At 42.8% G+C, this 21,898-nt stretch overlaps 1 protein-coding gene across 2 annotated transcripts in view; it reads left to right on the top strand.

The window, feature by feature from the left end:
• Nucleotides 1–21,898, top strand: part of ACTN4 (actinin alpha 4) — a 104,879-nt gene that overhangs the window by 57,710 nt on the left and 25,271 nt on the right. Inside the window, exons 2-10 of one of the 2 annotated variants that reach the window (XM_082263716.1) lie at nt 6,813–6,927; nt 7,574–7,693; nt 15,115–15,201; nt 15,290–15,377; nt 16,487–16,565; nt 16,666–16,747; nt 17,855–17,940; nt 20,631–20,723; nt 21,326–21,556. In XM_082263716.1, the coding sequence (XP_082119842.1) occupies nt 6,813–6,927; nt 7,574–7,693; nt 15,115–15,201; nt 15,290–15,377; nt 16,487–16,565; nt 16,666–16,747; nt 17,855–17,940; nt 20,631–20,723; nt 21,326–21,556 (981 nt within the window). Of the gene's footprint in view, nt 1–6,812; nt 6,928–7,573; nt 7,694–15,114; nt 15,202–15,289; nt 15,378–16,486; nt 16,566–16,665; nt 16,748–17,465; nt 17,552–17,854; nt 17,941–20,630; nt 20,724–21,325; nt 21,557–21,898 lie in introns of both variants that reach the window. The other variant, XM_082263715.1, reaches the window with a different exon arrangement.

The following is a 21,898-nucleotide window of genomic DNA, read 5'->3' as shown; positions in this document are numbered from 1 at the left end:
ACCCTATTTTCCATCCGTCCAGCGGATCGGATGGCATTGGATGAGAACGGTCAGACGGTCCATTCCCATCCGATTTGCCCCATAGAGATGCATGGGGAACTGACAGCTGTGTCTCCGCACACAGCGCGGAGACACAGCTGTCCTCCTGCTGCTCAGCGGGAGATCGGCAGCTCGATCCCCCGCTGAGAAAAACGGACTCCACGGACGGAGTGTGTGAAAGGAGCCTAAATTTGCACCTGATTCAGAGCCAAAGACACACAGGGCCCTTTCCAAATGTGAACCATGGCCGCCCGGGGGAAGGGGATGGGGTATGTGAACCCGCACATCCCCACATGACATTCTCCTGTCATGTGAATTCGCTTAAGTGTGAACCCAGCTTGAGAGATCGAGAAACCAGGTGATTTAATGCTCTAGCAACAAAAACTCCCATTAATTTTGGGTGAACTGTCCTGTAAAAAAAAAAAAAAAAAAAAAAGGCAGTTGAAGTCAACTTTGCATTGCAATTTGCATTGTTGATTCAGATTCTAAACGACAAGCAGAGGGACCTTCAGAAGCCAGTCAAGCACATTAGGTGTGGCAGCTAGTAAGGAGCACAGGGCAAGTCTTTGCACAGAGAGCACAAGGCGTGTTTGCAGGAAGTGCTTGTGACTTCAGTGGAATTGCATTAGACACAGCTCACCTGTCCCTCTCAAGGACATTCCTCCCTCCCCTGCCACTGAAACTGTGACCTGGAAGGTGCAAGAATGTCAGGAATTAGTCTTTTTGCATGCTCTCGTAGGGCTGGGCTCCCAGCATGGGGGTTGGGTGTTGTATTTCTTTTTTTACTGTGCAACAATGGAAATGTGTAATCCGCAGGTGAAAGAATTTGGCAGCACAGTATGAGTAAGTCTTGATGCTGTAAAAGGTGCTCCGTCCAAGATGTCCTCATTCTGTCCGTATTGATGCAATAAAGAGGTGTATCTAGGGTCTCTCCCCTGTGCTACGCCCTGAGACTGTTTCTGTATCGAGAGCCTTCATGTAATTATACACGAATGTGCCCCTCCCTAGGCTGTTATTGCATCAATGTCAAATTAATGCGAGCAAATCCAGCTCTCCCAGCTAATATATCCAGCATGGAAGGGGGAAGCCAGTTTTGTCAAAACTTTTAGCTAGTTTTATTTTGGGGCAGGAGGTATAGATATTGATAAAATGTTACCACCTGCATTTTGCTGCATAACTTGCTGCTAAATCTCCAGTACAAATTTGTTGGAACCATGCTTTCTGTAGGTGTGTTCACGGGGTCTCCACACATTGAAATGTTCAATCTACCTACTCTTTTCATATGTCTATTTTTTACCACATATATACAAATAAAAATGTGTGTAATGTATTATTTTTTTTTTCTGGTGTTGAATGCTGCTTACAACTGCATTAAGTGACTTGTCACATGAAGATCACAGTACTTTACTTTGCACATGGAGATGTGGCACACAGGGGTTAACTGCTTGTATTGTGTGTGCAGAGGATAGCTGTGAGCGATAATTGTGCGCCTATTTCAGGAGCTGTGAGTCAGTCGGGTGAGGGGGGAGCTCAGGAAATGACCCAGATCTGTTTTTCTTACTAGAGATTTCTGGGCTGGCACCTGATTCCAGCAATAGGGCAGAATCTACACCCCCGGGCTCTGCCCAGCTGGCATATCTTGGGTGGTGCCATGTCATGGGACTGTCATTCAGTGTCACGCACCGATTCAAAGACCTTTCAACTTGTTCTTGTATTTTTGGTTAGTGTTGAAAATCATTTATTCTTTTATGTATTGACTTTCTCAGGTGCCACCCATATGTTGCCACTGATGAGGCACCTTTTTGTTTCCAGTCTAAATCCTCGTACACACGCACAGATTGTTGGCCGACCGATCGGCCGTCTTTTGTCCAGTGTTTGTTGGTTGAAATGTGCTCTAGACTTGCACTGGACTTTTGTTGGCCAACAAAAACCAACTTTAAAAGTGATGTCATGTGATGGTTGACTTTCAGTGTGTTTTTTCTTCTCTTCTCTGAGCATGCCCAGTCTTGCTCATCTGATTTTTTTGTCTGCCGAAATCTGTACTGACTGAGGAACAATCGGCCGTTTTTTGTTGGCCAACAAAAATTTTATAGCATGCACACCAGATTTTTTTCGGCCGAAAATTCGCAGTTGGTTGTCGGAAGCATTATACTAACAAGCCTACAATCGGCAGATCGGACGTTGGCCGACAATTTACGGCCAACAATCTGTGCGTGTGTACGGGGCTTTAGGGATCACCAGCATTTGGGTAAAGGTCAGGTCCTTCAGTGTGTTTCGCTATTTACTATTCGATTCCATGTTCCAGAGCATGCCTGGATGTTCTCCAATTCAGATAAAAAGAATTAAAGTAAAGGAGAAGCTATTGCTCTTATTCCCTGACTGTCCTCAGTACTTTGACTTCTGATCTACATGCTTGCTCCAGGTCTATAGCTCTGTCAAATGCTTAGGTACTGAAGCTATCAAAATCGCAGGATTACCAAGCAACCAGCATTTTCAGAAGTAATCACTGGCTACTTTCATATTCCACAGATAGTTTTCTTTTAAAGCTCAATTTCAGTTTATAGTTTTGACAACATTAAATTGAGTGCCTAGCCATAGTTTAAGGAAAAAAGTATCTTTGACTTCATTACTTACCACCTCTCTGATATTGCATCCCGCAATAATTTTTCTGCCACTATATCTCCTCGATCTTCATGATATCCTCCTGCACTCCTTGTTAGTACGGGTACCATGGACCTGCCTCCCAGGGGGAGTAAACATGGCAATCCCATGTTTGTAGTAGGATGATGAGACATCATTACATCAGTACTGCTCGCTGCATCATTAAGGGCCCTGCAATGTCACTTGACAGACTGAAGACTTCTTAAAAATGCCTGGGAAAGAAGGAAGTACAGGGGAGGAAATGCTGAAATTGGGCTTTAGTTTTTATTCAGTCGTGTATCGAATGAAATTGGCTGTGAAGGCGCATAAATTGGATGCCGTGTCCCTTTAATTACGCCTACTTTCAAGCTTCGCTGTCTGACGTTTGCTGAATATCCATGAAAGGATGGACCGCAAGTTATCCATTAGCCACATCTATCTGTTTGGAAGGCTTTGCTATTCTGTGTACTTTTTAGAAATTGTCCACCTCATCAATGTCCACCAATCGCTTTTTATATCAATCTTTAGGCTGCCTTCAAACTAAGCACACAATGTATGCATGTAGCTTAAGCTGACCATACACTGGTCGAAATGCAGCAGGGACCTGGCAAAATTCAAACAGTGTGTGGCTTTCCCAGCTGTTTGACATCTTCTGTCGAAGAGACATGCTGGGAAAACTTTTGTCGCTCAGCGGCTGCTGCAGATCACTGTATTCTGACAGCAGCAGGTCCCGCTATTGAAATACAATGTCCCAGTGGGGGTAATTCCTCCGTCTACCTCATTTATGCCCACGGGCTAAACAATGAAAAAAACAAACCGTTTATGGCCAGCTTTGGTCTCTGACTATGAGGAGGTCCCATTTTTATAGGCTCTTGTAATGTGTCTTAAAGTGGAACTCTAGTCAGAAAATTAGTCCTGCTAGATCACTTCAGGCTTGCCTCTTTTTCAGGTATAGTTATGTAAAAAGGGTTTATGCTGTTTAAATCTAGTAATATGCTGTTTCACCCTGCTCTGCAAATGCTTAGTTCTCTATTTTTAGGCATTTCCAAGTTTGTAGAGGCCGATCTGCTGACAGCCTTAAAGCTAAATTAAGCCCTCCTATCCTTTACAGCCAAGGAAACTGCTTCAGTTTGATCTGTAACTGCCATGGTGCTGCTGCTCATGTGATTAGTTATGACTCCAACTATTTGATGGTTTGACAGCATTCCCAGTATTTTAAAACCTTAAAATCAAAGGATTTATTTCCTCTGATTTCCTGCTGTTCCAGGACTCTGGGCTTAAGCAAGAAGAAACCGGAGCAACGCTGGAGGCAATTTTACAGCACACACTCATTTTGGTAGCATAATTATTAATGTGCACTGTATGTTCCTTACTCAAGAACGTTATTTTTTATCAAGTTGTTATGGGTAAAGTTCAGTTTAAGTATATAGTTACCCTTTTGTCTTAAGATTGCACTTTAAGATATGCTGCTTTGCGCTGTTGCCTCATTCAGAGTATAACGCATTCCCAAATCCACTCACAATTTTTTTTTTTTTTTTTTAACCCATCCCTATCTAACCTATTCCACTTGGTGAAGCCAGTAAATTTCACCTAAGTCGCCCTGGGATGCGAGTTCAGCCATACAAAAACTCTGCGGATCAAATAGTATGCAATGTCTTATGTTCGCAATAGTGTGAACTCAGCCCTAATCTTGGCACATGCTCTTTAGTGCATTTGTAAACATGTCCAACTTCCTATTTTATGTACAGTATCTCACAAAACTGAGTACACCCCTCACATTTCTGTAAATGTTTTATCTTTTCATGGGACAACACTGAAGAAATGACACTACCTGCCTGGAGTTTGCATGTTCTCCCTGTGCCTGCCTGGGTTTCCTCCCACACTCCAAAGACATGCTGGAAGGTTAATTGGATTATATATAAATTGGCCCTACTGTGTATGTGTGTGGATAAGGGACCTTGGATTGTAAGCTCCTTGAGGGCAGGGACTGATGTGAATGTACAATGTATATGTAAAGCGCTGCGTAAATTGACAGCGCTATATAAGTACCTAAAATAAATAAAAATAAAGTAGTGAGTGTACAGCTTGTATAACAGTGTCAATTTGCTGTCCCCTCAAAATAACTCAACACACAGCCATTAATGTCTAAACCACTGGCAACAAAAGTGAGTACACCTCTAAGTGAAAATGTCCAATTGGGCCCCATTCACCATTTTTCCCTCCCCTGGTGTCATGTGACTCATTAGTGTTACAAGGTCTCAGGTGTGAATGGGGAGCAGGTGTGTTAAATTTGGGGTTATCGCTCTGACTTGCTCATACTGGTCACTGGAAGTTCAACATGGTTCCTCATGGCAAAGGCTCAAGGATTCGAAAAAAAGAATTGTTGCTCTACATAAAGATGGACTAGTATATAAGCGGATAGCCAGGACCCTGAAACCTGAGCTTCAGCACAGTGGCTAAGACCATACAGCGGTTTAACAGAACATGTTCCACTCAGAACAAGCCTTGCCATGGTTGACCAAAGACGTTGAGTGCACGTGCTCAGCGTCATATACAGAGGTTGTCTTTGGGAAATAGACGTATTAGTGCTGCCAGCTATGCTGCAGAGGTTGAAGGGGTGGGGGTCAGTCTGTCAGTGCTCAGACCATATGCCATACACTGCATGAAAGTGGTCAACATGGCTGTCGTCCCAGAAGGAAGCCTTCTAAAGATGCACAAAGCCCACAAACAGTTTGCTGAAGACAAGTAGACTAAGGACATGGATTACCGGAAATATGTCCTGTGGTCTGATGAGACCAAGATGTGGCGGCAACCAGGCAAGGAGTACAGAGACAAGTGCGTCTTGCCTACAGTCAAGCATGGTGGTGGGAGTGTCATGGTCTGGGGCTACATGAGTGCTGCCGGCATTGGGGAGCTACAGTTCATTGAGGAAACCATGAATGCCAACATGTACTGTGACATACTAAAGCAGAGCATGATCCCCTCCTTTCGGAGACTGGGCCGCAGGGCAGTATTCCAACATAACGACCCCAAACACACCTCCAAGACGACCACTGCCTTGCTAAAGAAGCTGAGGGTAAAGGTGATGGACTGGCCAAGCATGTCTCCAGACCTAAACCCTATTGAGCATCTGTGGGCCATCCTCAAACAGAAAGGCGCAAGGGCTCTAACATCCACCAGCTCCGTGATGTCGTCATGGAGGAGTTGAAGAGGACTCTCCAGTGGCAACCTGCAAAGCTCTGGTGAACTCCATGCCCAAAAGGGTTAAGGCAGTGCTGCAAAATAATGGTGGCCAAACAAAATATTGACACTTTGGGCCCAATTTGGACATTTTCATTTAGAGGTGTACTCACTTTTGTTGCCAGCGGTTTAGACATTAATGGTTGTAGTGAGTTATTTTGAGGGGACAGCAAATTTACACACTGATTCAAGCTGTACACTCACTACTTTACATTGTAGCAAAGTGTCATTTCTTCAGTGTTGTCACATGAAAAGATATAATATATTTACAAAAATGTGGGGGGTGTACTCACTTTTGTGAGATACTGTATGTATATCATTTAGTTTTTTTTTTTTTTTTCTTTCCTTCCTGTTTGAAGCTCAGCTTTAAATCTGAACAGTCAGCACTGTTACACTAGGTATGCAAACAGCCGTTATATTGGTTATTTAGGGTGGCCTACTAGGCACAGCTTATGTTAGTGCTGGGGGTGTCTGGCTGCTTATCAGCCACAAACAGTCAGTGATTAAAATAAAATGGTTCTCTTATTAAGCAAAATAAAAAAATGGTAGACCTTAAAACCCCTCAACTTTTTATTCAATCTGGATTTGAGGGGAAGAGTTTGAACCTCATAGTGAAGACCTCAGTTAAGATATTTATCTACACCTGTATAATGGCCATAGACCAGAATTTAGGGAAATCTTCCCCCCACATAAACATGGTCCGAGATCCAAAGGGTTCCAACTCTTTCTGTATCCAAAAATGAAATTCCAACTTTTGTAAAGTTGGTGGTTGCTGCATTTGTGGTAGCCAACCACTGGCGTAGTCTTCCACGAACAGTCACAGCATGAAAGAAGTCCTGAAAACATTGCAGTTTGTGTTGAACCCATGACTGAACTACTTTCTCTCCCCACAGACTTTCACTGCTTGGTGTAACTCCCACCTGAGGAAAGCTGGCACTCAGATCGAGAACATCGATGAGGATTTCAGAGATGGGTTGAAGCTCATGTTACTTCTGGAAGTCATTTCAGGTAAGCTCCAAACTGGTTTCCTTGCTGGGTACTTGGAACTCACCTTGGGGTTTTTAGTATTTTGATATTATGCCAATACACACTGAAACACTACATACTAGATTAACACATTTTAGGAATACAATGATCATTGTCATTCAAGGCCGAAAAGTTTAATTCCCAAAAAGTTTTATTTGCTTAGGCAAAAAAGAGCAAAGGCTGCAGCCTCAACAGCCACTGCTGCCATATGTGCTGTACAGAGGGGGAGATATTTATTGAACTCGCAGATTTATTAAAGCTAATCTCAAGGCAAACTGCTAAATACACAGATAAAACAGAAATATGGGAAAGTTGTATGTCAAATGATTTGTATTTCTGTTCATTCAATCCTTTGCCTTGTACACATATGCAACAGCCATGCTCCAGTAAATCCAACAAACAATCTTTACGATTTAAGCCCATTACAGTTGATAGTTACCAGAGAAGGTGAAATTGAGATAGTGTGCATGTGTAAAACACATGCAGAATATATTTTTTTTCTCGGACTTGCGACTTCTTATTCTTCTGTGGACATGTGACACCCATCCGGTGAGAGAAGGAGCCAGCAGGGCTTGGATCATTGAAAATCATTTATAAAATGTTTATCCTGATTCAATCTATCTTTCAGGGGAAAGGCTTCCGAAACCGGAACGAGGAAAAATGAGGGTCCATAAAATTAATAATGTCAACAAAGCTTTGGACTTCATTACAAGTAAAGGAGTGAAGCTGGTCTCTATTGGAGCTGAAGGTACTTCTTCTTATTCTTTCTTTTTTTTTTTTTTTTCTGAAATCTTAACCTCTGTTACAATAAAGGCAGTATTTCTTTTAAATAACTTCCTTGCTTCCCCACCTTCTGCAGTGTATTTCATTCTGATAAGTCTGTCATCCATTAAAGGGAGCTTACTTATTTGAAAGATTTTGGCATACAACAGGCAAATTGCTACAGAGACAGGCAGTCCAGTCTGGAAGCCAGCAGAGAAACTGAACTAGGCAATGTGCTTCCTAAATCATTAAAGTGATTTGTAAAGTCTCGTTTAAAAAAAAAAAAAAAAAACTGTTATATTTACCTGCCCTGTGCATTTGGTTTTGCACAGGGCAGCCTAGATTCTCCTCTTCTTGGGTCCCCCATATCAATTAGCTTGCTATGGGGGCACCCGAGCCGAGCTGCAGCTCTGTGTGTCCAGAGACAGAGCTGCGGTTTGGCTCTGCCCCCTCTTTTTCCTGATTGGCTAACTGACGTTGATTTACAGCTGCAGGAGCAAATGACGCCGGTGACTCTCAGCCAATTGGGAGGGAGAGTCCCGGATGGCCTAGGGACTCGTGGACAGAGATGGGGCTCAGGTAGCTATTGGGGAATGCTGGGGAGGCTGCTTTACACAGATAACTTTTTTTATCATAATGCATTAAGCTAAAAAAAACCTGCCTTTACAACTCCTTTAAGGTGCCAGTTGTAAACGTTTGCATGCATTATACAATATACCAGGCTCCAAAAATGTATCCATGCAACAGTTACTATACATTCACTTGCTGATTTTTTTGGGGGCAAAGCCACAGTTTTCAGAGAGACCCTCACATATACCCAGTGAAGTGACTGGCCTCAGGTGATATATAGGATTGGTTTCATCTCTGTTAGTTGTACCTGCTTATCTACTGTCATCTCTCCCCTACATCCATTCAAAGTGATGAATTTACACAGTATCCCTCTGCTTTGAAAAGCAGGGGGCGGAGAGCTAGAGTTACATCTGTGAGGAGAGGTGATTGGAGGGAGGGGACACATATCCCTGCACACAGGAACAGAGCTGAAGCTGGCAATCAGCTGGAGTCCCCCCGTCACCACTTTCCTTTTGTTGTCAGGTAAGGCTGCAACTAACGATTATTTTTCTAATCGATTAGTTGGCCGATCGTTTTGAATAATTGGATAATAACCTTAAAAAAAAAAAAAAGTGTGATTTGTATAATTTAGTTCAAACGTAAAGTTTAAAAAAAGGCAATTTATTCCTAAATCTTTATATGCAGTGGTAAATCTAAATAACCAACTATATGGTTAGGGAGCAAAATCATTAATCCACACTGAGATTAACTGACAGAAGAGATCTACTTTATATTCTGTTAGGCTACGTTCACATGTTAGCGTAGCGGACCGTGGGCAGAATCACCGTGATTCTGCCCGCGATCCGGAAATCATTGCAAATCGCGGGACGCCTGTGCGTTGCCGTTGATTTGCAATGGCACCCCAAACGCTGTGCAATGTTGCTGCGATTTCCGCCTGCCGAATCGCGGTAACATCGAGCAAACAAAATCGCGGGTCGCATGATGCCCTAAAGAAGCTCTTGTACCTTTTTTGGGCATCATGCGACCCGCGATTTTGTTTGCGCGGTGTTACCGCAATTCGGCAGGCGGAAATTGCGGCAACATCGCACATAGGCAGGTGGCTTGATAAAAGCTACCTGTGCTTGCGGTCCCTTATGCTGGCCATAAGTGGCCATACAAAAACAATGTCTTCATTCAAAAAAATTTTCATTTTTGTTCACTTTCCTAATTGTTAGTGGGGTCAAATTGACTTTAGTTTTCGACCACAGTGACAGGAAAATTTGAAGGAGCAGAAAAGACTTCTTGGTCAAAGGAATCTCATTCATTGACGGACACCGCTCCTGACTTCTTGACCATTGTAATACTGCCCCCTACAGGAGTAGGACACTAGGCAGAAATAACTTGACTACGCCTATGGGCAGTTCAAGGAGGGTATACTCCTCCTCTCTGCTATACGTACTCTTTTTTTTTTTTTTTTTTTTTTTCTGCCTAGTCAGAAGTAAGGACCTAGTTCTTTGCTGGGATCTTTTTTTCTTTTTAGATATAGATTTTTTCTTTTTTTTTTTTTCTTTCCTGTGTGAACTACAATCGACTACCGGACTGGCTGGATAATCTAGGTCCAGTGGTCACCCCAGTCTGCTAGCGAGTGCGCGCAGACCTCAGCTCCATACTAGGTCAGCTGCGTTATAGTCCACCGGACGGGGTCTGGCCTGCGAGTTAAACGCCTCGTAATAAAAAATTCAGCCAAGCGCTCACTCCGAAGGGGAAGACTGGCGTGCTGCTCTCCTCAGGCAGGGAACTCCAACATAGGTACATAAGAAAAGGAGAGAAAGGAGGCGCAAACACCTAGTGCATTACCCGTGGTCACTGTTAATAATTTTAATAAAATGCCAAATGCATACTCGCAAACATGAAGATAATAAAAGCGTGTTACAAGAATCCACCATGCATAAACAGGAACATGTCCTTGAAGTCAGGACCGCCAACGCGTTTCGGGAGTCAAGTCCCCTTCCTCAGAGCTGGTCTTACCAGTAGCAGATCACAACTGTATATAGTGGCTTCTATGCAATTGATCCGTGAGGGGAATCGCCTGTTTGGAGCCTCCCTAGAAAGATTACCTCCGGAGGTTTCATGAGGACCTGGTTTGCTGAGAGCGGGTCCTTCCAGCCAGACAAACGCCTCTTCTGCCTCAAGGGGCACCCTCGCCTGTATCTGGGGTGGGGGAGGATGTCTTAGCTTTCCGTACCGGTGGACCGCCCTGATTCAAGACAAGTGGGTCCACGAGCTGATTCGTTCCGGCTACAAGATTGAGTTTTCGGTTTTGTCATCCTGAGAGGTTCTTTCATTCCAACCTGTGTTTATCCCCAGGCCGCCTGCGAGGTCTCTTTGGGGCGGTGCAAGACTTGCTACTACAAGGGGTGATTGTTCCGGTCTCAGAATCAATACGTTCGTTTCATGGGTTTTATTCAAACAGGTTTGCAAGTCCCAGGAAGAAAAGCGAGGTACATCCAATCTTGGATCGCAAGCTCTGAACTTCTTTGTGCAGGTACAGATGTTTCGAATTGCGTCCATACGTACGGCAGTGGCATCCCTACATCAGGGGATCTTCTGGCTACTATCGATATTAAGGACGCCTGCCTTTATATTCAGATATGTTGGTCATCTGCGCCGTGGGCGTTCAGCATTATCAAGTCTCACCTCAGTCCCTCAGGTTTTTGCAAGTGTTGGCCCCGATGTTGGCATTGTTGCGCCAGCGGGGGGATTGCGGTACTGGAGTACCTTGATAGTCTTCTGTGAACAGAGTCTCCGACTGCTCTGAAGGACAGCCAGGAGAATACTGTGTGGACTCTGCAGGAGTTCGGTTAGAAATGAAATTTTCCAGGTATTGGCTCTGGTTCCATCCGCCTAGTTGGACTATCTGCGTCCGTTCTCGACTCTGCCTCAGCCAGGGTGTTCCTCCTATGGGAAAAATTCCAAAATCTGTCTACACGAGACCTCTGCAAAGAGAGATTCTTGCTATGTGTGGCAAGAATCCACAGTTTCTAGACAATCAGATTTCTGTTGAGCCGTGGTACAAGAGGGTCCCTGATTGGTGGCTTTACTCTCTGGCGATTTGACAGGAATCTTCCTTCCCCTGTACTGGACGGTGGTCACCACGGATGCCAACCTGTCCGACTGGGTGGTGTTTTTTGGCACGGGTTGTGCTCAGGGGGTCTGGACTCTGGAAGAATCCAGACTACTAGTAGATCGATATACTGGACATTTCCTCCGAGTGGTTTCATCAGTTGTGTCTCTGGTGGGGAACTCGCGAGGTGGTCCTGTTGCCCTATCTCTCAACAGGAAGGTGCTTGGGTTAGTGACACGGTCTCCGGATCCTCTAGCCGATTCCACAGATGCACTGGTAGCTCCTTTGGGACCTGTATCGTCTGAGATGCGTCTTTCCTCTTCTAGAACCTCTGCCAAGACCTGTTGGCTCAAGGGCCAATCTTCTATCTTGCCTTACAGGTGCTGGCTTTAGCGGCTTGGTTGTGGGAAGCCAGGTGCTGCAAGCTAGTAAATTTACCTCAAGGAAGATTTACCAGCGTGTTTGAAGAGCGTATTTTGCAGGTATGAATCTCTTGGGGTTCTCCTCTGCTCCTTTTCGGTGACTCAAGAGTTTGGCTTTACTACGAGGTGTTGAGCATCGTCTTGCTTTGGGTACCATCAAGGACCGGTTAGGCCTTGGTGCTTTTATTTTAACGTCCTTTGGCTTCGCATTCTTTTGTACAAGGGGTTCATCACTTGGTTCCCCCAGTGTGGTCTCCGTTGCCCTTGTGGGGTCTCAATTTGGTGCTGTCAGTTCTTCAGTAACCGCCGTTTGAAAATATTTGCCAGATTCCTCTGCTTGCATTGTCCCAGGAGGTAGTCCTCTTGGTGGCTATTACTTCTGCACGTAGGGTGTCGTAGCTTTGTCTTGCCATTCACCTTACTGGTGGTTTACAGAGATAAAGTGGTGCTTAGTCCTTGTCAGTTGTTTCTGGTTTCCATCTGAATGAAGACATGGTGTTGCCTTCCCTGTGTCCTCAGCCTAGGCATTGGCCTTGCATTCTCTGGATGTGGTTCGGGCATTCAGGTTGTACCTGGCGGCAACCGAGTTGTTTAGGAAATCAGACTCCCTATTGTCCTTATGAATGGACCTTGCAAGGTTTTGGATGCATCTGCTGAGACCATTTCCAGATGGAACAGACACAGTGGTGCAGGCCTATTTAATTAAGGGTCAGGTTCTCCTTTCCCTGCTAAGGCGCTTTCTACGCGGGCGCTTAGTGCCTTCTGGGCCTTCCGCCATCTGGCGCTAGTAATGCAAGTTTGCAAGGCAGCCACTGATTATCTTTGTGCACTTTACAAAAATTTTTACAAAGTGGATGTGCTGGCATCTGTGGATGCTGTTTTGGCTGCAAGGTTTTGCTGGCTGCTGTTTGAGAGGTCTAGTCCTCTTTGAGCGTGTATGTTTGAGGTGAAGCTCCAGTTCCTGGTTGAGCTTCATGTTACCTGGTTGGCCGGGGTTAGCCTTTGGGAATTTTTTTTCTGATGTTTTTTCTCACCCCTCATGTTTGACATTGCTTTGGGACATCCCAATGGTCAAGATGATTCTGGAGCCACCAATGAGCGAAAGAGAAAATTTGATTTTTGTGTCGCAGTAAAATCTTTTACTCTGTTCATTGACGGACACAGCACCCACCCCTCTATTGAGTTGGGTTATATTTCTTACACTGCTTGCAACAAAACTGAGTGCCTATAGCAGGAGGTGGGAGTATATCCCCTGGGACTGTGGTAAAGCTTTTTCCTGCCTAGGGTCCTACCCCTGTAGGGAGCAGCATAACCCAATGGTCAAGATTCTGGAGCGGTCAGTCATTGAACATCAAAAAAAATAATTTTACGGTAAGACAAAAATCCAAGTTTTTCAGACTGTTTTTCATTCAGAAATTACATTAATTTTAAAACCGAATGTTAAAGGCAAGTGAAATTTTCAAACTACATTCTTTCATTCAACAAATGTAGAAAGCTTTTTCATATGAATATTCTTGTCCGAAAATCGATACGTGTATGGCCAGCATAAGGCTTGGTTCACACCTAATGCAGTTTGTTTTTGATCCATTTCTGCAGTGCGTTTTGTGCACGTGATTTTGCTGCGATTTTTGAGTTTTGCACTTTTTATGCTTTTTTTTTTTTTTTTTTTCCGGCCAATTTGGCAGATTAAAAAACGCAAATCGTGGCAAAAGTGCAATACAGTACATGCTTTTCTGCAGCTTCTTCATTGAAATCTATTTAACCAAAAAAGTAAAAAAAAAAAAAAAAAAAAAAGCAGTTTTGCATTGAAAAAAAGGTCCTTGACCCTTTCCAAATATGCAGCGGCTGGAAAAAAGCATTGATGTGAATGTGTCCCATAGGAAACCATGTTAAATGAACTGAGGTGCGTTTCTGTAAAAAGCTACAAAAAACGCATAGGTGTGAACCAGGCCTAGGATGTTTAGCTGCAGCATGCTTCTTTTTTCTTTTTTTTTTTTTTTTTTTGGATGTTATGTAATAATGGGTTTTTAAAAAAAAAAAAAAAAAATAGCCCTTTAAAGTACAAAAAGAGCAAATAATTGCTACTATAAGGGGTTTATTCATACTGTGAAACAGTGAAAGTAATATAAATTACCTATAATATAATAATGTGTATGTTATGTATATGTGTGTGTGTATAGCTAGATATAGATATTAATGTGTGTATGTATGTATGTGTATATATCCCAGATGTAGGATTTATGGGAAATTTAACTAGGCGTCGGACATGAAGCTATATGAAGGGTGAAAGGGAGTTTAAATCTTTGTACATTATAGTACCAAAAGCTGAGACTTTTTTTTTTTTTTCCCCCATGGATAGAACTAATGCACAATAAAAGTTTACTTTAAATGTAATTGTAATGCCTTGTTACCTCCAGTATATCAGCCTCCACCTTCTCTGGGTCTTTAAAGTGATTTTTTTTTTTTTTTTTTTTTTTTTTAACTGTGCATATTATGCTTGCCTGCTCTGTGTAATGGATTTGCACAGAGCAGCCCGGATTTTCCCCTTCTGGGGTCCCCCACCAAGGCTTCTGGCTGCTCCTGCCTTCAAAGTGCCTCAATAGCAAGCTGCAAAGTATTGAGTGCCCCTATAGCAAGGTTAAAAAATAAATAAATAAACCTTCTGCCTTTTAGAACCACTCACTTCCTGCCCAGGACTACCTGTCCCATGAGGCATTGCTTCTCTCACGTTCACACGTTCTCGGGCACTTACTGACATGTATGTATGATGTGCTGCACTGTCTTCTGACATGTAAACAAATAATGCATTCTGTCTGCAGGCCTTATTAATCTGCTAACCAACTAATCGATTATGAAAATTGTTGACGACTATTTTCATAATCGATTAGTTGTCAATCGATTAGTTGTCTCGGCCCTAGTGTCAGGAAGACTCGTCAGAAGTGACTCATGCTTATAGCAGAGGAATAAGCCAGCAGACAGAAATGATACTTGGTGCTCTGAATTGAGACAAGTACACACTAGAGAGATTTGCTTTGTTCATATTTCATGTCTGAGGTTTTCCACCACTTTAAAACTCCAGTTGTTATCCATCTGTGTTGCAGCCATTTTTGTAATCTGTAAAGGATTCTGTCTTCTAAAAACAAACATTTTAAGCTTTTTGGCCAATGTTGATTTTTCACCATTTTTCTCTGAGTGAATCAAGTTGTAGGATCACTCTATTAGAGGAATGTGTGTGAAGAGCATAGTAGAACAGCTTGCAGCAGCAGATGTTGATTGGGTCAATTTTGTAAATTTTGTAAATATCTCTTTTAGAAATCGTTGATGGCAATGCTAAGATGACACTGGGTATGATTTGGACCATCATTCTGCGGTTTGCCATTCAGGACATCTCTGTGGAAGGTATGTGCTGTGACTGTGGTTTCTCTGCCTGTTTTCTTATGCCCCAAAATTTCTGTCTCGTGATCAAGTTCCTCTTTTGGCTCCACAGAAACTTCTGCAAAGGAAGGATTATTATTGTGGTGTCAGAGAAAGACGGCGCCTTACAAGAATGTCAATGTACAGAACTTCCACATAAGGTAAAGTATCCCATTTGGCATGTACTGCTTTTGCTTTGCGACATGCACAAGCTCTGCATTTGAAAGACTCAAGTTTGTGACCCTCATATTATGCATTTCCATGCATGTAATGGACACCAGGCAAATCTTCATGAATTGCTCTACACTGCTTTCTTGAATGAAAGGTGACGTTCTTTTGTCCTATGTTTTTTATGATTTAGACTAATGGTTAATCACATACTCTAAACAATTTTAGTAAATAATTTCAATCCAATCTAGTCATTTTAGTGCAGAATACAGCACATGTATGTATCTGGAAGTCCCCCAGCTCCCTCCATAAAGAGTACCTGTCACTGCCTATTACCGTCACAAGGGTAATGTTTACATTCCTTGTGATAGCAATAAGTGATCAGATTTAAAAAAAAAAAAAAAATAAAAAATCCCCCCCCCCCCCCCCCCCTATTTAAATTTTTTAGTTTTAAGTGCACCAAAGAAAACTCGTATGTAAGTTACACCCGCAAATGTAAACAGGGTTTAAATCACACGTGAGGTATCGCCACGATTGTCAGAGCAATAATTCTACCAAAAGACCTCTGTATCCCTAAACTGGTAACTGTTAAATTATGGAGATTTTTAGGTACCGTAGTTTGTCGCCATTCCATGAGTGTGCACAATTTTAAACTGAAACTATTTACTCGGCGTGACATAATCTTTCACAATATACAAATAAAATTGGTTTAACTTTACGGTTTCGTTTATTAAATTCTGTGAAGTTTGTTTTCCAAAAAGAATTGTTTGAAAGACCTACGCAAATACCGTGTGGCATATAATGTTGCAATGACTGCCATTTTGTTCTCCAGAGTCTTTGCTAAAAAAAATATATATATAAGGGTTCTAAGTAATTTTCTAGCAACAAATACTGATTTTAACTTTTAAACATAGGCTTGGTCCTTAAGTGGTTAATCTCTCTGCACATTTTCAACCTATTGCATTTCCCCACCATGCAGACCTTTTTATACTCTGACTACATTGTACATCCTCCAGTTTAGTGTTCATAATCACATTGAATCTGTAGTAAAACTGAACATTTTGATAGATTCATTCAGAAAGATTAATTTCTCTCTCCCCAGCTGGAAGGATGGCCTGGCCTTTAATGCCTTGATTCACAGACACCGACCAGAGCTTATAGAATATGATAAACTAAGAAAGGTAAACCAACAATTCTGTATAGGATTAAACATCTGTTTGAATCATTTTATTTTTCACATACTTTAATTTAAACCTTTTCCTTTATGATCTATTTATTTAGGATGACCCTGTGACTAACTTGAACAATGCCTTTGAGGTGGCAGAGAAGTACTTGGATATCCCCAAGATGTTAGACGCTGAAGGTGAGCTGCAGTTTCTGCATTTAATGTGTTCATTCTACCTTAAAAAAAAAATGTGTCCCTACACCAATATGGGTCCCTTGAAGCTAAAACTCCCCGATGGTTGTCTAGGAACTAGATCTCCCTGATGGTTGTATGGGAGCTACAGTAGAACTCCCTGATGAGCAAGATCATTAGAATCTTTCTGCCTATCTCTTTACAATCCACAGCACTGTACCAGTGCATATCAGTTATTTCTATGCATTCTCTATTGTAAAGAAATGAAAAATCATGCATTGAGCTGGAGGTGTATTGGTGCAGCAAGTGGATGCTGTGAGTTTCAGTGCTGGCTTTTTACTACATTTAATAAGGTGCCAGTGAGTGAATTGACTAGTATTTCTGCCACTGAATTTAGACAGTCAAGGTCTTACCCCCTTCTCCCTGATGACCTCATGGCATGGCACATTAAGGGAAAAAAGACTATGAAGTCTAATAGCAGTGGGAGTTGATGGCAGTTTGTTTCAGGTACATTGACACATGGGATTTTTTGGTTCTTAAAATGAGTAAAAACAAAAATCAGTTTTTTGCTGACAAAAGGGTGATTTTTCCATTGAAAGTCCTCGGGTTTTTCTCTGAAGTCCCAGGTTTTGCTATAGCTATTTTTTTTTTCCAGAATGAAAAGACGCCTGAGAGTTCAGCCATTTTGTTTTGCTGTGTCTTAACCTATTCCCTTCATTTCCAGACATTGTCAACACTGCTCGTCCTGATGAGAAGGCAATCATGACATACGTGTCCTCTTTCTACCACGCCTTCTCAGGAGCCCAGAAGGTAGCGTCTGGGGCGGCCAAAGTGCCCCCACCTGTCTCCTCTCTTTATTTTCCGCATGCCTAATTTCCAGCTTGTCTTGCAGATTCGCGGCATGCTGTCGCCTTACTTTGTGTCAGGAATTTCACTGTTCCCAGAACCAGGTGCAAGGAGACACAATGAGCCCTGCTGCTCACACAGCCATTCCTGACACAGACTGAGAGCAGAGAGGTGCAGATCTGGGACGGGAAGGCCCCTCATTAGTTCCATGGCTGGCTCTGCACCTCCTCATTCTGCACTTGTCCTTTCTCTTTCTTCTCTGCACAGATATTGTGGGCACTCTCAGGCCTGATGAGAAGGCCATAATGACCTACGTTTCCTGCTTCTACCACGCTTTCTCTGGGGCTCAGAAGGTGAGCTGCTGCTGCTCGTCTCTTATGCTGGGTTTTTAGCCTGTCCTGTCTGATTCTGTACACATTTTGTTTCTGCCTTCGATTACCACACTGGCTCTCTCTGCCACATTATGCACTATAGTCTTGTAGCACCTAACATGTTTGTTGCATTTTTAACCTTTTTGTTGCAAAGTATTTGTTACCAGTGTCCTGTTGATTATTGGTATCCGGTCTCTAGTCTAAATTGTACCCTTAAGGGGTTTATTTACTAAAGTTAAAGCGTGCAAATTTAGGCTCACACTTCTGCGTAGAAACCAATTGGCTTCCATCCAGGTTTGTTTTTTGCTTTTTTTTTTTTTTTTTTGCCAAAGCTTAATTGAACAAGCTGAGGTTAGAAGCTGATTGGTTTCTACGCAGAAGTGAGCCTGATTTTGTGCACTCCAACCTTTGTAAATAAACACCATTAGTGTTCAGGCCTGATGTCTTTCTGCTATATAGGGTGCCTGAACATACACTATATTGTCAATTGTATTGGGATGTCTGCCTTTTCAAGCACATGATCTTTAATGGCATCCCAGTCCTAAACCGTAGGGTTCAATTTTGAGTTGGCCCGCCTTTTGCATCTATAACAGCTTAAACTCTTCTGGTTCTGTCCACAAGGTTTAGGAGTGTCTATGGGAATGTTTGACCAGTCTCCCAGAACCGCATTTGTGAGGTTAGACACTGTGAGGTGTGGACGAGAAGGCCTGGCTCGCAGTCTCTGCTCTAATTCATCCCAAAGATGTTATGTCGGGTTGAGGTCAGGACTCTGTGCAGGCCAGTCAAGTTCCTCCACCACAAACTCACTCATCCATGTCTTTATGGACATTGTTTTGTGCACTGGTGTGCAGTCATGTTGAAACAGGAAGGGCCCATCCCAAACTGTTCCCACAAAGTTGGGAGCATGAAATTGTCAAAAATGTCTTTGTATGCTGATGCCTTAAGAGTTCTCTTTACTGGAACTAAGGGGCCAAGCCCAACCCCTGAAAAACAACCCCACACCATAACCCCCCCCCCCCCCCCCCCCACCAAATGATTTGGACCAGTGCACAAACAAGGTCTATAAAGACGTGGCTGAGCGAGTTTGGGGTGGAGGAACTTGACTGGTCTGCACAAGCCCTGACCGCAACCCGGTAGAACACCTTTGGGATGCGAGCCATGCCTTCTTGTCCAACATCAGTGCATGACCTCACAAATGCGCTTCTAGGAGAATGGACAAACATTCCCATAGACACACTCCTAAACCTTGAGGACAGCCTTCCTAGAATAGTTCATGTGCGTGTAAAGGCAGGCGTCCCAACACTTTTCACAATATAGTGTATACTTTTCACAATCCTATGTGCTAGCTCTAGGTCAGTCACTAGGTAGTGGAGCCAATAGCAGGATTACAAAAACCTGGCAGGGGTTCTAAACCCAAATCCAAAACTTAACTAATTAGATATTCATTAGACATGCTTTAATGGATTTTTTTTTGTCTAATTTGGATTTTACAAGGTTGCGCTTTGTGCATTGTGATCATGGGCCATAGGAGGGGCGAGTGTGCAAGTCTGCCAGTCCCTCTCCCACTGTGCTGTTTTTTTTTAAAGAAATGAGCTGGCTGTAATGTATTGCCTTTAACACAGTAATCTGCTTCTTGTAACTTGCTTAACTGTCCAGCCCCTTGGCAGAATCACAGAGCACTGGCTCCACAGTCCAGACTCTGTGCTTATCTTGTCTTAATGTGCAGCTGAAGTAGAATGTTGTACTACAAAGTGATTTGTCTCCTAATGTAAAAACACATTTAACATCTGTTTGTAGTGAAGTGGTTCATCTATGACCTTTCCAAATAATTGCATTAGGAGTTGCCACTTAGATTCCAAGCAGCGCACAGATAAATGTATTGCTGTAATAAAGCAGCATCACTTTTCACTTTAATTGCTGTCTTAGCATCTTGATTTAAAGTGTACCGCTCACCCAAGCATAGTGGTGTCCGTGCTTTTGTTGAATAAACAATTCACTGCTAACTGGTGTCAGCACAGCATTTGGTGGTACTGTGCTTTGATAGGCTGCACATTTATTTTCCAAAAAAAGGGCTATGGTTGTGGCCAGCGATTATGTGCTTCATACATGTTTGTATTTATGCTAAATGCAAAGTTCCCCTTGCCAGTTTCTGGGCTCACATTTACACTATACAGGTTAAAATGCAATGTATTGAAATGAGCACCTTCAGAAACTGATTGCATGCAGCCTGTTTTTTTCTGTCTTCAGGATTTATCGGAGAAAATGGATAAGCCATCTCAATTGCTTTGCTGCTTTTGGGCCCGATACTTATGGTATGATTAAAATGACCCAATAAGGGTCGGTTCACATTTGTGCGGCTGCGGCGATCGCATGTAATTCGGAGCGCACTGCTCCTTCATTACATGCGATCGGATGTGCGGATGCGAATTCAGCCATACACTTTGGCTGAAATTTGCACTGCACCCGCAGCAAAGACACACAGGACCCTTTTTTCCAGCCACATCAGGATCGGATCGCACAGCGGTTCACACTTGTGCGATCCGATCCTGTGCAAACTGTCAAATCGCACTGCGATATGCAATCAAACTGGGGTGTCGTTAACATTTAACGCTTTATGCTTTATGCATAATAATGATGTATATATGTATCTTTTTAAATCCTTTTTCCTTTAGGCTGAGACAGCTGCCAACAGAATCTGCAAAGTCCTGGCAGTAAACCAGGAGAATGAGCATCTGATGGAGGATTATGAGAAACTAGCCAGCAGTGTAAGTCCTTTTATCGTTACTTCAAAAACTAGGATAGCGATCCCTTCAAATATGTCCAATAACAAACCTGTCCTCTGGGTACATTTCCACACCAAAGTCCTCATTTGTGTACCATCCAGGACTTCACTTTGGCTAACAGCATACGCATGGCTACACATAGACATCCTATGGAAAGTTGAAGGAAATGAGCCTGCCATCACTTGTGTGATGGCAGCCATCTGCAATACATAAGAGCCCTGTGCAAGCAGGCTCAGCCCACAAGCATTCTCTCATAAACATAGTTTTGATTGCACTGATCAATAAAAATAAGGCCTAAAGCGCTTCTCAAACACATTGGTCTAATTAGATCTAACAAAAACTATGTAATGCAAGAGCCTGCCTGAGTTGGATATAGATTTGGTCACATCCACATATTACATAGTTTTGGTAAATCTAAAGCCTTTGTACCACTCCCTTTTGCAGCACTAATGATGCTCTTCAACACAGCCTGAATGGTATTTCCTATCTGTGTCTATTAAACATCTATTTTTTTAATGATGGGCTGCATGGATACTATGTTGTTGGTGACTGTGTCCCCTTTAACTGTTTGTTCTTCCTTTTAGCTCTTGGAATGGATTCGCCGCACAATTCCATGGTTGGAAGATCGTCAGCCTGAGAAGACCATGCAAGACATGCAGCAAAAACTAGAGGACTTCCGGGACTACCGCCGTGTGCATAAACCACCAAAAGTGCAGGAGAAATGTCAACTGGAGATTAACTTTAACACCTTACAAACCAAGCTGAGGCTCAGTAACCGGCCAGCTTTTATGCCATCTGAGGGGAAGATGGTGTCGGTGAGTGTCTTTAGTTATGTAGGAGGGCTATTTTCAATCAGATGAAAGGTTAGGATGACTGTCGGTGGTTAAAGTTTTATTTTAAAATGTCATGCATGCAAAAAAGTATAAGGTAAGAATACCACTCTTGCTGCCTTGGGTGACGTGTCTTCCAAAATCAAAAATGTCAATCTCCCATCTTCTGTGGGGGCATGGAGTGCACCAGGAAGAATTCTTTAGTGCTGAAGGTAATACAGGTGAAAAACATTCCTGGAGGTCTAATTCAGAAAAGCCTTTTAACAGGGGGTAGCTCTGCAGACAAGCAGTGTTCACTGGCGTAGACAGCAGGAAAGGTAAGAAATT

This window comes from Pelophylax lessonae (genome assembly GCF_965119305.1).
Source record: "Pelophylax lessonae genome assembly, chromosome: 7".
Taxonomy (NCBI): domain Eukaryota; kingdom Metazoa; phylum Chordata; class Amphibia; order Anura; family Ranidae; genus Pelophylax; species Pelophylax lessonae.
Note: the sequence above shows the minus strand (reverse complement) of the source record. Positions and strands in the feature narration are given on the sequence as shown.